The sequence below is a fragment of the Phacochoerus africanus genome, chromosome 2 (genome assembly GCF_016906955.1).
Source record: "Phacochoerus africanus isolate WHEZ1 chromosome 2, ROS_Pafr_v1, whole genome shotgun sequence".
NCBI classification, from domain to species: domain Eukaryota; kingdom Metazoa; phylum Chordata; class Mammalia; order Artiodactyla; family Suidae; genus Phacochoerus; species Phacochoerus africanus.
The window spans coordinates 211,703,521-211,720,570 of record NC_062545.1 but is presented as its reverse complement, the minus strand read 5'-3'; the positions used below and the strand labels follow the sequence as shown (position 1 = coordinate 211,720,570).

The 17,050-nt window shown below is 36.9% G+C and overlaps 1 protein-coding gene across 1 annotated transcript in view; it reads left to right on the top strand.

Annotated features, from left to right (window-relative positions):
* Positions 1-16,534, top strand: part of LURAP1L (leucine rich adaptor protein 1 like) — a 56,460-nt gene extending 39,926 nt beyond the window's left edge. The window contains exon 2 of the mRNA XM_047767647.1: positions 15,802-16,534. Within this exon, the coding sequence (XP_047623603.1) occupies positions 15,802-16,176 (375 nt within the window). The 3' untranslated portion in view covers positions 16,177-16,534. The remainder of the gene's footprint in view (positions 1-15,801) is intronic.
* Positions 16,535-17,050: the final 516 nt, after the last annotated feature.

The following is a 17,050-nucleotide window of genomic DNA, read 5'->3' as shown; positions in this document are numbered from 1 at the left end:
AAAATGTAATTGTAATGTATACATGTAAGGATAACCTGACCCCCTTGCTGTACAGTGGGAAAATAAAAAAAAAAAAAAAAGCACTTAAAAGTCCGTGAAGTGGCATAATCAATTTACGAGCATAAATCTGTCAACACCATTTGAATGTCTAATATCTTTGTAATTTTCACAATTAAAAAGTAATAGTAGTCTACTATTGGATGGTAGTCTCTTTTGACAAGCTCCAACAAAACTGATACCTCTTAATTTTGACAAGGTATAAAGTTAAGGTATAAAAGCAACTCAAAATACTTAGGGCTTTTACATAATGATAAGGCTTAAATTGGTATCCCTGGGTATGAAGATATTTTCCCAGTGAGTTGCATAAGCTAAGAATGTGATCTCCTAATTATGATGATCATATTGCAATTTCACGTAGCACCTTTTATCCAAGAACATCTAACCACTTCACAAGCTACACCAAACTGAGTCTAGCTGCATTTCTCTGAAGTTGCATTAGAGTATTATTTTGAAAATGATTAAGTGTATTAAAGATGGCTAAACCTGTCAAGAAACTTGCTCACAGTGAAATTAATCAGGAGTCACTGTATATCTTAGAATCTGTATCTTTGTCCCATAGACGAGAACACTAGGCCATTTTTTTTTTAAAGGGAAACATGAGATTTTCAAATCATTTTAAGAATCTTTTACTATATTAACTTCATTAAATTACTATAAGGATACAATTTAAATAGGAAATCTTGCTTTAACAACATTTTCAAATGCACTTATTTAAAATATAAAGTGTGTTTAGCAATTAGGAATAATGTTAATGCATTTGAAAGGCATGTAACACAGTTTCCTTTGTGTTCATAAAAACAAACGAACAAACAGACAAAAAAACAGTATAAACATGGACTTTAGAGACTCTTAAGTGTGTTCCTAAATAGGAAGACTAGTAAAAACTCAAGAGGAAGAACGTATTTGTCATGAGAATTTTAACAACAATACACTGGCTTTATGAGGAGGAAATGGGAGACCAGAGTAATAAGCACCTGAGTGGAGTCAAGACCTTTGGGCCTTTCTTTGTCATATGCTTGAAAAGCACTTCACCCTCATCTTTGCTTCTGATTAAAAGATGGACCAGAACCTTGCTTCACATGTCCAGACTTTTTAAAAAATTATCAGCCCAATCCTAGGAGTGGATCTATCACTTTGGACTCAGGAACATGAAATAGTAGGTTACTTAGTGTTTGGCAAAATCAGTCTTAGAAAAATTAGCATCCATTCCAGAGAAAGATGCACATGATAAAGTTGGACTTGGGTCCATCTAAACTGTAGTCCTTAGCTAACTTCTCTACAGAGTCAAATTATGTTCTCTTTAATACTCTTTTTTTTTATGGGAATTAGTAACATTTTGTCCACACTAAAGAGATGTTAATGAAACCCCCTTATGTTCCTAGGGAGTTGAGGGCAGCTCCTAGTCAGTAACCCTCAGCACAGCAATATGGTAATACACTGACAAAGAGCTTCGGTTTAAGACAGTGTGGTAAAATGTTCTATGGAATGGATGTCACAGTGTTTCCTATCCTTGTTCAACACTCTAGACTCTCCATGGTTCGCCTTCAAATTATATTCCTGCTTTCACCTCCAACCACATTTTTGGTCCTCAGCCCCTCTGAATGGCTTGACACTTCATGAGCAGAAAGTGAACTTTTACATCTCTTGGCATTTGTCTGTATTCCTTACTCCAGGCTCTAATCACTTCTTTCTTCACTAGGCCACCCACACTCATCTCTGTCTATCCAAATCCATCTTGTTCTTCATTATTCAACTGACACAGGTCTTTTTTTTTTTTTTAAGAAAATTAATCCATATACTTTTTCTCTGCTGCATTGCCACACATATACATGACTCTGTTTTTCTCCTCCCTTATCCATTTCTTCATTCAACATACCTGTGTTGGTTTCCTAGTCAGAAACTAGTGGGTAGGATATACCTACTGCATTGGAGAAGTCCCTGCTTATCACTTTTTTGTCAGTTGTCTTTGTATTGGATTGTTACTATTACATCTATTTCTCCCATGTCTTGAAAAATTCTCCATCTTGAAAGATCTCCTTGTTCATGTGTAAACTGTTTCTACCAATGCAGTCATCACTCAGAATCAAACTCTGAGTTTACCCTGTCAGTTTTCTACTGGACACGTGGAGGAACCTTCACTTTGCAAACTGTATACTGATCATATACTATTAATGTGCTATATTGGATAATCAAGACATTTTAGGGCTAGAAGGAATTTTAAAGATGATCTCAGTATTCTCTCTAACAGAAACAGAGGCATGGGGAGATTAGGTGACTTGTTACAAGTTACAGGTAAAGTTACTAACGGAACCAAGACTAGAATTACTGTTTTAAGTTTCCTCGCCATCAGTGGCCAATTGAGTCACAGAGCATCATTGGTTTAAATAAATAACAAATCAGTCATCACCTCTGTATTAAATTCTTTGAATGCTCTTTCTTCCAGAAATGGATCAATATAGACATAAAAGTGACAAATTACATAAAATTTAAAGGAGAGCAAACTCACATATCCAGGTGAAATTACCTAATTTGGGCAAAATTCTAGGAGAATATAAGTTGGAAAAATGAATATAGCATTTGAAACAATGTTATTTAAGGGACTGATTTCAGTTATGTAAATCAAACACAATGTTTTTTCAAAATGGTATCATTCCAAGGGGAAGTTTGAATACTTTAATTTCTCATAGACTAAAGATAGAAGCATTGATAAATAATCGAAAGATTATTGATTTAGTTATTGATAATGTTCAATGTTAGAGGTATCACTGAGCTATTTGTGGAAAAGGTAAAAGTAAGTGTAACATGAGCACTGGATAATCGCAAGACTATATATATGCTGAATCACACATAGTAGAAAATAAAGAGCAAATTCATTCTCTACTCCTTGAATTCACCTTGGTGCACACTGAAAAGACAAAGATTATCTAGTCTTTGAAGTATTCAATTCAGGGTATAAATTTTCTTTTTACAAAATAACGGTAATTTGTTTTGTTTTATTTTGTTTTGTTTGTAATGGCTGTACTTGCAGCATATGGAAGTTCCCAGCCAAGAATTAAATCAAAGTCACAGCTGTGACCTACACTGCAGCTGTGGCAATGCCAGATCCTTTAAACCACCACATGGGGCCAGGATCCCAACCCAGCCTCCACAGCAAACCAAGCAACTGCTGTCAGATTCTTAACTCGCTGCATCAAGGAACTCCTACAATAAGGGTAACTTTTTATCAAATAAATAGGAAATTCAAGTGATTAAACAAAAGTAAAAAGGAGTTAAAGACTTAGGGATGCATATTTAACAGAAATTTTTGTCACAGCAAAGTCACACTTCTAAATTCCTTCACATCATCTGCATTGTCTATGTACTTGACCTGGGCCCATCTGCATTTGTGTCAGTTCTAACAAAACTCTTATCTGTGGTGCTGTTATTTGATTCTATCAAAAGTACATTTTTCCAAAATAAAAATAAAAAATATGATTCGTACAAATGGAAAGCAAATGTATGCTAAGGGTGGATTTCACCCCTAATGAGGTGAACTATGAGGAGTGGATAAAGGAAGAAATAGAGGAGCAGAGGTCCAAAAGTTCACTAGGAAAGATACATTTAGTTAAAGAAGTGTCTTGGTGTTTTTGTTTTTGGTTTTTGAGTTTTTTGTTTGTTTGTTTGTTTGTTTAATACCTGTAAGACTAGGACCCTGGCAAACCACTGCCTAAATTCGGCTCATCTGTTTTGGTAATTACTTTTATGGGAACGCAGCCATGTCTATTCATTTGCTGCAGCTCCAATCTAGTAAATGGGGGCCTTTGCAGAGACCCCAAAGAATAGTGTCGGTATAAAGGATGTCTTAAAATTTTACTTCCTTAATTTAGGGTCTTATCTTGGGAAGGCAAAATTAAAATGGCTCAAGTATTAACAGAGTAGATTTAGTTATTTAAAACACTATCATAAGGTCCTGGAAATAAGGAATGCTCACTGTTTGGAATAAGAATACAACGCAATTTAAAGTAATTTTTTTTTTTTTTAAATCTAGGACATGCCAAAGTCAGCAAAAAGAATGGAAAATTGTTCAGGTTAGATGAGGAATCTCTGTTATCTGGCAGATTACGCAAAAGAATAACCTTTTACAATCTCTTGTTAAAGGCAAATTAAATTCTTTTACACCAATTTTTCATTCCAACGGAAAAAAAAATTGTTCTAGCTTTGCTTTAATAATAGTAATATATTCACAGCTGCCTTTAAAAATTTATCTCCAAGGAAATCCACCACATTGAGCAAATTTTACCAACATTTTTACACATTTTATTGCCTTTTCCCCCCAGAATTATTCTTCGTAGGTATGATAATTAAAGGCAACTTTTGGGTGTTTGTTTACTCAGTTTTTTTTTAATCAATTCAAGTTCTGTCTTTTACTATCAATTTTCACATTCTGGAACAAACCATTTTAACTGAGAATAAAAATCCTCTCTTATAAGTAAAAACATATTTTAGTTCTTTGCCACAGTTATTTCTAGTGTAGTCTCAACAAGCCATAAAAGCCATAATTTTTAATCAAACTTACTAATCTTTCAGAGAAAAACTGAAGCGGAATCACTGTCTGTCATATATAAGCATTTCTGGACACCAGCAAAATGTATACAATTACAAGATCTCCACAGCCAAAACCATATCTTTAACACTTTTGTCAATGGAAAAACATGTCCATTAAAATAACCCAAATATATACCCACTCTATTACTTTTAAAACAGAAAGCCAAGGTATACATAACAATTGGTATCCCAGGTTTCAATATTCTGTTTTCCTTAGAAATTATCAGATATCCATAGATTTTTATTTATAAACGTGATTTAAAGTTCTAAAATAAATGTCTTACAAATTATGTTTAAGCTGACATAGTACAGAACATAATTACAGCTGAATCAAAAAGATTAAGAATTTTAACTCAGTGTAGTTGAATATAATTGTACATTTTCTTTTTCTTTTTGGTTTTTTGTCTTTTTAGGGTCGCACCTATGGAATATGGAAGTTCCCAGGCTAGGAGCTGAATCAGAGCTACAGCTTCTGACCTACACCACCGTTCATGGCAACCCCGGATCCTTAACACACTGAGCAAGGCCAGAGATGGATCCTGCGTCTTAATGGATACTAGTCATGTTCATTTTAGTTACACCACAACAAGAACTCCCTGTATATTTTCTTAATCTCAACGTATAGAAGAAAGATAAGCTTATCTCAATATTAAACCAGTACAGGAAATTTAGGAAGTTAGTTTTTATTTTTGTTTTTTCTTCAAGGGCCACACCTACAGCATATGGAAGTTCCTGGGCTAGGTGTCGAATTGGAGCTGTAGCTTCCAGCCTGTGCCACAGCCACAGCAAAGATAAGTCCAAGCTGTATCTGTGACCTACACTGCAGCTTGTGGCAACACCGGATCCTTAACACACCGAGTGAGGCCAGGAATCAAACCCATTTCCTCATGGATACTAGTCAGGTTCATAACCTGCTAAGCCACAACAGGAACTCCTAACAAGTTAGTATTAACTGGTCTCTTCATTAGAAAATAAACCACAATCTTTTTTAAATCTAATTTTATTATAGTTGACTTAATAAATCCCAATCTTAAAAAATTGAATTATATATAGAGTCTCCATACTGAAAAAAGCAAGGAAAATACATTTAGTTACTTAGAACCTAAAATTACCAACCAAATCATGTCTAAAAATTCACTTTGATGCTTCTGAGATAATTCTGTGAGGAATTTCCTTTTCCTTAAAAACATCAGTACATTCAGTATATGAGAGTTCGTTTTTCTTTATTTTCTTGTAATTCTGGGAATGTTAAAATTTTGCAAGTATTTATTAGGAAAATTATTTTTCCTAAGAGATTTCATAATTTATTAGTACACTCTAGAAGCAGGGAAATAATTTCATTTTCTTATCAATGCGCAGTAAAAAGTTTTTCTCAAATACACAGCTGCCAATAGGACTTGAAATTTGAGTTCTGCCGCCTTAGGTACAGGGCACTAGAAAATGAAGAACACACATTCTCAGAGTTGTTCTCCTAATCAGTGGAAATAGTATTTTCTACTTGGATTTGAGTACACCAATAGACAAACAATAGACCAACTAAGCATATTCTGTCTCATCCCTCACGCAACAGGGAATAGATTCCCATCATCCTAACAGAGACCCCAAGTGAACACTTCATGAAACCAGATTACCAATCACTGTCGTTCCAAATGGGGAGTAATTTTAGATTATGTGACCTTGGCTGGCCTCTTAGTTCAGTACATGGGTCGCTGAATTGGCTAATACACATTTTTTTAAAACAGAAGAGTTTAGTAGCCAGTTGTAGTACTGAACTGTGTTAAACAATGAGTTAATTAAAACATATAACTTACTAGCCAAGAAGCCTAAACAATAACAAAGCAAACAAACCAGAATAAAAAGCACCAAGTCAGAAGAAAACTGAGTCAGAAAAGGTAACATTCTAGTGCTGTTTGTGATTCACTCCAGAAGCCACTTCTCCAGCAACTGTGTTGAACTAGTTCCAACAGGTTAGCACAAAGGGCATTTTGAAGTCAACCTCCAACTCTATGCAAGTATAATTTGCAAGAAGTTGGAAACATGGCTCTCACACAAACGTAAAGGGAGCCCATGTAGAAGACTCATTTACTCATTTAACGAGAGAAGAAGCAAGATGGTTTTGATGGCCCAAAAGAGAATTAGAGGAATAGTTTATATATCTTTTGGAGAAAGACATATGAAATAATTCTGTCAAGTTAGAGACAAAACTGTTCCTTGTCAAGCAGAACAATAAAACTATAACTTGAAATTTTTTTAAACTGAGCTGAAATCATTTTCATGTCTTCCAAACACAAATCTACAAGTCAACTTATAACTTCATGTGTGCATTAATTGCTGAATAATTCTGAATTATAAGTGATCTGTTTATAGTGCTGGCCTCTTACTATTTGATTCTGCTTGGTTCTGGTTCTGTTTACCAAGATAGAGAAATGAACAGCATATTTTATAAATATACCCATAAAAATTATATAGACGTGCAAATACTTAGGTGCATTTTTGGTATCTTGATTATTCCCTTTTTAAAGTACATTTTATATCTCAGTGATGCTTAAAGAATAATCTATATTCAATATTTAAAATCTTTCTATAAAAAACACTAATAACTTTGGTATAAATATTTTACAGCTCTCTCAAATTCTACTTAGGGGAAAAGATAAAATTACATTAAGCTTTAATCCTCTTTAAAAAATATCCTAAGGGGAAATATGAAAGTCTCTAATCTACTTATACCAAATGCAGTAGATTAGGCAAGGCCTCTATTCCGTACCTTCAGTAATATAGTGGAGCTCTTTGTTAAATTTTCAGTTTTACGTACTAGTTTTTAATCACAAAGTATGTATGTAAACCTACAAATTAATAATTTATATAAAAACAAAGATAATAAATACTCAAATCATCACTTTTGTAATTATTTTACTACATTTTACTTTTTTTTATGGCCACACCCATGGCATATGGAATGTTCCAGGCCAGGGATTGAATCTAAGCCACAGTGGTATCAATGCCGGTTCCTTAAACCTACTGTACTGGGCCTTGGATAGAACATGGCCCCCGCTACAGCTAACTGAGCTGCTGCAGGTAAATACTTTAACCCACTGCAGTTAGACTCTTAACCCATAGCGGGGACTCCTATATTTTACTATTAATTATTTTCTTGAGTTTATTTAAATCATTTATTGTATCTATACCTTTTCACACTACATAATGCTGCGTGCCTAAGCATCTTTTACCAACCTTATGTTTAGTGACATCCTGTTGGTAGCTTGAGATTCGTCATGGTAGGAGTATTTACAGCACAGAAATTGGAGAATGCTATAAATCAGAACTTTATTTTGTTGAATTTTCTTAAGATAGTGACAGGGAAAATGTATAATACTACAGAGTAAACTTAAAAGTGTGCCGTGTCCTTAGCTGTTACATTATCAATAGCACTAAAATATCAGGAAATATTTTCACACAGTCAAAAACTGTTATCCAACTCAGCAGAATTGCTCCCATCATTGACAAACCAGTCAAGTTCAGACATACCTCTTGCAGAGGCTGAAACAGGCTTCAGTTTAATGAATATAATGTGTACTACTGAAAAGGAGTTTAACAATAGATCACATATCAGATATAAGGACAAAACGTTATTGAGAAAATAGTGTCTTGGGATCAATTCTATTTGTTAAATTATGGTTGAACAGAAACCACAGCTGCTGTGCATATAAGAATTCAGCAGAAATAAACAAAAGCAATCTGAGAATCAATTAGTTACAGAATATGGAATTGACCATAAAAGGTGCTGTATATTTTAATATTATTTGTAAAGTGTGTACTACACATCTTTGGTATCAGCACTGTTTCTATTACGTGTGTTTGTGTGTGTGTGTGTGTGTGTGCACACGCATGTGCACATAGTTTTCTCAGGGAGCCAACTATTCAACATTTACCAGCACATCACCACACCTTCTCCTTCCCTGCCTGTGGAAGCCACACCACCGTATATCACAGAAGGGCACATTACCATATCCTCATCAACCATGTAAACTCCTATTTTAAGTTCTACATTAGAAAATGCACATGCAGAGGAATATTTATTATAAATTAGTGGAAACACTTCCTGCCTGGCCTCTGTTGTGTGTGTGGAAGCTTCTCTGCTCCACATGTGGGGATCCCATATTTTTGTTACATCATCCCAAATGAATTTCAGCTCAGGTGATCTACAGTCTCTTACATTAACCAGAATTGCACTTTGTACATACATATTGAAAGCTCCCATGAAAACAATTTTCACCGTAGGAGGATATGGAAGAGGAATGGCCATCACAGACTTCTAGGTGTCAGTTGGACCTAAAATCTAGTGGAATGAGGCTGAAAAGCTCTTGGACTTACTCTGGTAATCAGAAGACTTACCAGCAGACCCTGCGCAGGTCTTATGTTCAAGGAATTTATGTTCAAGATTCAGGAGAGTGACATGTGTCCTTTTCAGATAAACCAGATGCAGCTTCTTATTTTACCAAAACAAGCTTAATTGGTCAGCAGTGCTGATGAGAGTGTTTTTAAATGCATAATTTAGTCTTTGGGGAAATTACTCTTCTATGAGATTTTAGGAAGAGAGTGGATTGTTTTCGTTATTGTTCAGTTCCACAGAAAAAATAACACCAATGGAGGAAGATAAAGCTGACTGATATAAAAATGGAATCCTCTGTTGTCCAATTCAAGGCAAATTTGGTTGTCAATTTTGAACTAAGCAAGCAGAGGAAAGCTTTGGCAGAATAGCACTGACTTCTAAATGCTGCAGGCTCTTCTCTTGAAGCATCCTAAACCAAAAGCATATTGTACACTGTCTTTCCAGACTACAGGAAGACAATGATATCCTTACAGTCTCTCAAACAGTTTAGAGGAAAGCTTTATAAGTACAGCTGTTAATAAAAATGATGGAAACTTTAAGGATGGGTCAGTAGAAAATCTTCTGTTTTCATCGAATTGAAGATGTGGTAAATTTGAAGAGGGAGCAAATTTGGACACAGGGAGGTTATACAAAGGGAAGCTGCAGATAAACTGGGATAAACTACTAGAAAAATATTCTAAGCACTTTTATGATAACTCTTTAATTTAGTACATAAAAATACATTTGAAATTTTTTGTATATTTAGAAATAAATATGGCTAGAAAAGAAGCCTTCCACCAATTGCAAATCTGAAAAGATACTGATCATTTTCTTCTACTTAGAACTAGGGTTTGAGCATCACATTAAAAGGAAGATCTAATCTAGCTTATTTCTTCTATGTACATGATTACAGGCTTGCTTGCAAAGTAGACTTTCTTCTACTTTATCTAAGAGCTTGTTAACATTTGGGACTTGGGCCATGATACTGTGGATTTTACAGTAGGAATGATTAAGTGGAGGATGGCTTGCTTTTATCTAATTAGTCAATTTCCATAAATAAAAGGATAAAAATGGTGAGGGTGAGCTTTGTGAGAGAGATGAGCACATGGTGCTATGCTAGCCAGCAAGAGGACAAGATTGAGTGACCAATGTTCCTTTTTGGCAGATGCATTCAGAAACTCATGTGCGCATTTCAGTAAATATATAGACATAGTAAAGATGATATGTATGTTTATCTTGGAGTAGAACACACACATGATTTTTACTAAAACCCAAATGGCAAAAGTTAAATTATTATTACCACATAATTTCTGATAAGGTGATTAAAATTCACATAGAGATCAAACTTTTGGCTTCAGCCCTTAGTTTTTACTGGATAAATAATTTGCTGGAGATGGAGCAGTAAATTGATTGTTCTGTCTCCTGGAGAGCTTGCATAATGCTCTCATAGCAGAAACAATTTAGTATTCAAATGGCCATAGGAATGACAAAGACTCAAGGACTATGTTAGAATGAGGGAAATCCTGAGACAATCTGATCTACAACATCTTCTTATCAAGTAATATTTTTAAATTTTTTAGAAATTTATTTTTTTTGGTCACACTTGTGGCTTACAGAAATTCCCAGGCCAAGGATGGAACCCATGCCTCAGCCGTCAGATCCTTAACCCACTAGGCCACAAGGGAATTCCCTCAAATAATATTTTAAATGAAGTCTGAATACAATAAGCAGACAAAAGTGATAGGTGGATTCCTCAGTTGAAGTAAATCTTCATTATTGGGCAGAAATTAGTCTTCGTTCACAGCCTGTTTTATTACAGCCACTGGGGCCTGTGGTGCACTGGAGCTCATAATAAACCACCATGATTTTTCTATATATATATGGAAGTTGTATTTGCCCAAATCACATATCACTGACCCAGATCACAACCCAAGGGAGGGGCATTCTTGACAGATGGTTGTTCAAAGGTCACACAAGGAGATGCTGGCAGGGGCAGGCCAGAACACTGTCCCAAGCTCCTTACCCACCACCACCAAAGAAGTCAACTTTTTGGCAAGTCCCTATTTAACAGAAAATGTGATCACTTTCTGCCTTGGGTTTCATTGAGCCGGTTCATGACCTTTTGTATTCTTACAGTGTTAAAATCATAGTCTGGACAAAACAGATCTGAAAAAGTTTATTATTAAGAACATTTGTTCTTTCAAGACCCCTCATTTCAAGTTCTACCCTAGGCTCAGTTCATTGCTTGTTTAAATATGACCTGAAATTTCAGCCTTCGTTCAGTCTAGAGTACAGAGACCTGTCTAGGCTACAACCCTGAAGCATGAGAAACTTATTAAGTATGAAGATGGAATGCAATGCAATGATTATAAGAGCCAGAGTGGAAAAGAGGGAAGAGGGAAAGAGCAAAGCCATTCCCATCTCTTGGGATCCATTGATGCAAGGCTTTAAACTTTTTTTTTGGTAGTGTCCTATTTGTTTGTTCCCCTTGTTTAACTCATTTCACCAAGTGTTTACAGAACAACTGTCCTGGGTTTGTACCAGCTATCACCATGGAACAAACAGAAGAATGTTTGGAGTGTGATTCACCCCATGAAGTCCACTTCCTTTTGTGAGATCCTATCTTGTGATCTGTACATTTAAGCTGGGAAGAACCTTGCCCCAGTTACTCAGTGTTTGGATTCTGTGAATGAATGGGATGGGATTTCATGCTGGGAATGCTTCAGTCTCCCAAGAGCTCTTTCCTCAACCTTGTTCTTTCCCTCAAGTCACATATCATTGACCCAGAGGACAACCCAAGGGAGGGGCATTCCTGACAGATGGTTAACCTGAAGCCATCAAGCAGCCATGAGACAAACAATGATTGTGTACCTACTATGTGTCAAGAATTCATGTAGGTCTTGAGCACAGTGTGGAGGACAGGACAGACCAAGTGCCCCATACCCTACGATGCTTACATGCTTATGCAGTAGACAGAAAATAATAAATAAACAAATCATAAGCAGATTGCTTTTCACTAGTCGTATATATTATGAAAGGAACAGAAAAACTTAGAAATATAGTGTCAAACTAAGCATGGAGTTGGATACCCTGACTGATCAGGAAGGGGCTCTCCAGGGAGGAGGTCTCTTTAACTCAGACCATGAGGAGTGCCTCCCAACTCCCAATATCCTCAGAGTAAAATTATAGGACCTTATAAGACATCAAGGGAGAAAAACACACAGTTTACTGCCCAAGGATCAGGGCTACTTTATTCTGAATAGCTGGCCAGACTTCAAAAGGACTGACAGGCATAACAGCAAGGAAACATCTACAGGAGACAGATGCCACATGGTGATTTAGTCCTATGGTGGACTCTTCATACTTTGAAGGTTCATCAGCAGTAGCACAACCACATCTTAGTTCCACGAGAAAGCAGTGTCAAGTGGCCTGGAGCACCAGGTGATGGACAGGCAGCCGTGTGAACCAGAGGTCCCAGGGCTCCCACAGTGGGAAGTGTTTACTCTCCCTCACAACCCCTCCAGGAGACACAGAGTAGACAAGGTCAAGTCTATAATCATGATCACCCAGATTGACACATTCTAACTGAAGTGCTTTCGTCATATTTTCCCCCAACAGTGGTTCAATGGCCTGTGAATGTTTGCTTTCAGAAGCAAAGAATTTTTTTATTTAAATAAATCATTTCATGGTCAAAGGAAGCCTTTGTTACTTCAGAGTCTACTCCTGTCTCATTCATATTGCTCAATAAAACTGAATTTTTTTTAATGTGATGCAGCCTCTGTGTAGCTCAGACAAAAAATGCTGAGAGAAACTATCCTAAGTATGTTTTAACCCCCAAGTGATATAGATGCTGGGAATACGTATTATTTTTGTCTTAAGAGCTGAAAGTTTACAGATCCTGTTAACAGTCCTATTATAGTTCTAAAATTATGACAATTTCTGAAAAAAAAAATCGATCAGTGCTTAAGACAAACTTTTAGAGAAGGAAGAAATGTAAAACATGGTTTCTTTCCTTAGGAATTGAAGCTTAGTTGAAGAAACAGCTATAGGACAATAATAGGTAGCTGTATAAGAGTGCAAAATTTAGCTGTACGGTGAGATACAAATTAAAAGGACTGTAGAGGTTAAGCAGGCTAGCAGAAGAGGCTAGAATTAGCAAGCAGTGTAGATGGAAGAGGTAGGACTTCAAGAATGGGGGAGGCAGATTTGGAGAGGAAGAGAGTTAGGTATTTCAAGTGAGGGGCATAATGGGGAACACACCCAGAGTTGGGCATGCGCCAGAACATTTCATGGGCAGGGATGTGAACAGAGGCAGCTGTGGTTCATGTGGGAAACTGTTGGGAAATGGTGACATGCATATTATGGGCACAGCAAGTTTTATTGGCTGCACATGCCTAACTGAAAAATTTAGAAAGACTTTGGCTCCTATTGATTTTCTAGGCTCCTCAGTGCACGTAAGCAAATCGTTGGTGATTTGTAAATATTTGTTGTATCACTTGTAACTTGAACAGTATCTTGATGGCTAATGGGGTGTGGGGTTGAACTTAAACAAAAGGACTGCCAAAACTTCCTTCTCCCACACAACATCATTGCAAAGTCTTTGAGATGACACCACAATCAGAAAAGCACTTTAAGACTTAATAATTTCTGGTTGTGAATACCTCAACAAGAAATAGTTTTACTGTTTACTCCCTATGCATTTTCATTGTATTTCTCAGGGGCAGATAAGGTAGTCACACAAGTCACTTTATTTAATATTCTAGCAAAATTGAGGGCTTTAAAACTATTCTTTATGATTTTTATATTTATATATACACACAAACACATGCACTTATTTTAACCTGTAATCTTACATCTTTGAAGTCATTGTAGAAATTCCGTCTCTCCAGTATTTGTTCATCACATGCACTCAATCCAAAGTTTGCCGCCAGTTATGGATTAACTCCTACACAGGAAATACTTTTACAATATGAATCTATGCCTTTGAAGACAATAGCCTTCTTTCTCCCGTGTAGCTTGAGTCACTCATGACAGAGTGCCTTTAATAATTCTAGAAACCCGTAAATCTGAATTAAGTCCTGGGCCTTAAAGAAAAAATTAGCAAGGCTCAGATTCTTGGGTCAAAGACCCCAAGTGAAAAAACTGGAATCCCTTTCAAGACAGAATGAATGTGACTAGGACCTCTGCTGGCCAAATTTGTCCCTGCCCCCCAGTTCAGGCGCTGGAATTTTTCTGGGAGACTTACCTCTTAAATTCCAAGGAGAACAAATACTATCATGAGAGTTCTTGCAGCCGCAGCTTCCCTCTCTCCACCTTATCTAGAACTACCACATTCTTGATGTTAGTAGTTGTTCCCTTTGAACTGTAGGACCTCCAAAGATATTCTGCCTTGTGGCTGTGAAGACTGGTTTCTCTGAAGTAACTTAAAATTTATCATGAAGTTCCCGTTGTGGCGCAGCAGAAACAAATCCAACTAGGAACCATGAGGTTGCAGGTTTGATCCCTGGCCTTCCTCAATGCATTAAGGATTCGGCATTGCTGTGAGCTGTGGGGTAGGTCACAGATGTGGCTTGGATCTGGCAATGCTGTGGCTGTGGCATAGGCCAGCAGCTACAGCTCCGATTGGACCCGTAGCCTGGGAACCTCCATATGCTGTGGGTACGGCCCTAGAAAGACAGAAAGACAAAAAGACAAAAAAAATTATCAGAAAGACTACACACCTCAAAGGCACTTAGGGGAGTTTCTAAAACCTTCCCAGAATCTCATATCCCAGTTTTGACTGGGGCTGCCCTTGACACATGTGAAGCAAATAATCAGAAAACATCAGTACACTTCATTGTGTGAAGGAGATCCCTTTCTGGATTCAGGGACTGTCAAAACAGTTGAGTTCTTCTTAAAAATAAAAGCATTATTTAGCACTATATTTGTCAATATAGTCATAAAAAGTGTAGACTTTTTCTGTACTCTTTTTTTGTTTGTTTGTTTTTTGCTTTTTAGGGCTGCACCTGCGGGCATATGGAAGTTCCCAGGATAGGGGTCGAATGGGAGCTACAGCTGCATGGCAGCCTATGCCAGGGCCATAGCAACACAATATCCGAGCCACATCTGTGACCTACACCACAGCTTACAGCAATGAGGGATCCGTGACCCCCTGAGAAAGGCCAGGGATTGAACCCGCATTCTCATGGATACTAGTCGGCTTTGTTTCTGCCGAGCCACAACGGGAACTCCTTAAACTCTTTTTGTGTAGATTTCAATTTCTTTATCTGCAAAATGGGGATAAAAATAATAAGACCTATTGTACAGGGTTGAGGGTTAAGCTTTTATAATGATGTCTGGTACATTATCACTCAAAAAAGAGGAGCTGCTACAAAGATGATGATAATAATTCCTTAATTTCTACATATTTCTCTTCTCCCCACCTCACAGTATCCACACATATATTCTCAAGTACCATGGATAAACTATTCATCTGGCCAGACAGAAAATTTCTTGACAATCTGACATTCAGTAGGATATTTCTAGGCAGCTTAGTTAAGGCCAAGGAGGCAGTGGGAATTTTATTGTCTCTTTTGGAGCCTGATGGTTCTGGCAGGAAGTGAGTTCTTTGAGTCTGACTCCTACTATTCATCAGCAGTTTTCAGAAAGTCCTGAGCTGTAGTGAATTTGTATTTTATTCCATGAATTGAAAATTACGGACTGCAGAAGACAGAATTCCAATGACTTTGGGGGTCTTTCAAGAATGGAGAATAACTGGCATGTCCCTGTTCTCTTCCTCTCCTCCACAGGTTAACCTCAGAGCCACAGATGTCAGGCTCATGCGCCAGTTGCTCCTTATTAATGAGAGCATTGAGTCCATCAAGTGGATGATTGAAGAGAAGGCCACTATCACCAGCCGAGGCAGCAGTCTCAGTGGCAGCCTGTGCAGCTTACTGGAGAGTCAGAGCACCTCCTTACGTGGCAGCTACAATAGCCTCCATGATGGCAGTGATGGGCTGGATGGCATCTCTGTAGGGAGCTATTTGGACACTTTGGCAGATGATGTTCCAGGCCATCAGACTCCATCAGACTTGGACCAATTCACTGACAGCTCCATCCTAGCAGACTCACAGACAGTGCACAAGCGTCCCAAGTTGGATTCTGAATACTACTGCTTTGGCTGATGACCCAGTTTTTTGCATGGGATTGTTGTGCAATTAACCTGTATTTGTCCTTCTCCGCTGCTATATTTTTGGTGTGATTTTTTTAAAAATATGACAACCTTCTAAAAAGAAGCTTATTTTGAATGGCTTGATGGTATTTCTGTTGCTCCTATTACTTCTCTGGTTTGATTTATTTCTCTCTTACATCTCTATTTTTATTTATTATGATGATTTTTCTCCCTTCTTTCACAGTGACACATATAAAGTAGGGGGAAAGAATAAGCAATAATTACATTTTTGCTTTTATTCTCAGAGCAAGGGGTCAGGGATTCTAAGAAAAACTTTGCTAAATTTTACAATAAACCAAAGTCTGATAATAGCTGATTTTGTTGATTGTATTCTTAAATGGTTCAAAGTTTCATTCTCTAGAAGACACTAAGATTTATTATTTTTGTATGTTAGGTTGAACAAAATGCTTGGGGAAAAAGCTGGGCATTATTTCTAGGCCACAGCTGCCTAGTGTAAAATCAATAATACACATAAAATCAATAATTGTCACATGCTTCTCATGACAATCATTTGGAAGCCCAATTATATGCAATGTGTTCAGGCAAACTTTGTATTCATAGTGTACATCAGTATTTGAGATTAATCTCAGACTGTAGACTGTTATGTAATCATGTATATTGAACCTCCCAAATTTCAAATAATAACTGAGTTTAGGTATGAAAATGAATAGAGATTAAGGATTCCTAAATTTGACTGTATTTTTGAGACTTTGTTGATGTTTACTTGCACGCATTTTGCAATTCTGATAGGATATATAAAAACATAGATGCATACAATGGATGGATGGATGGGTGGATGGGTAGATAAATGGGAAGCAGAATCACTA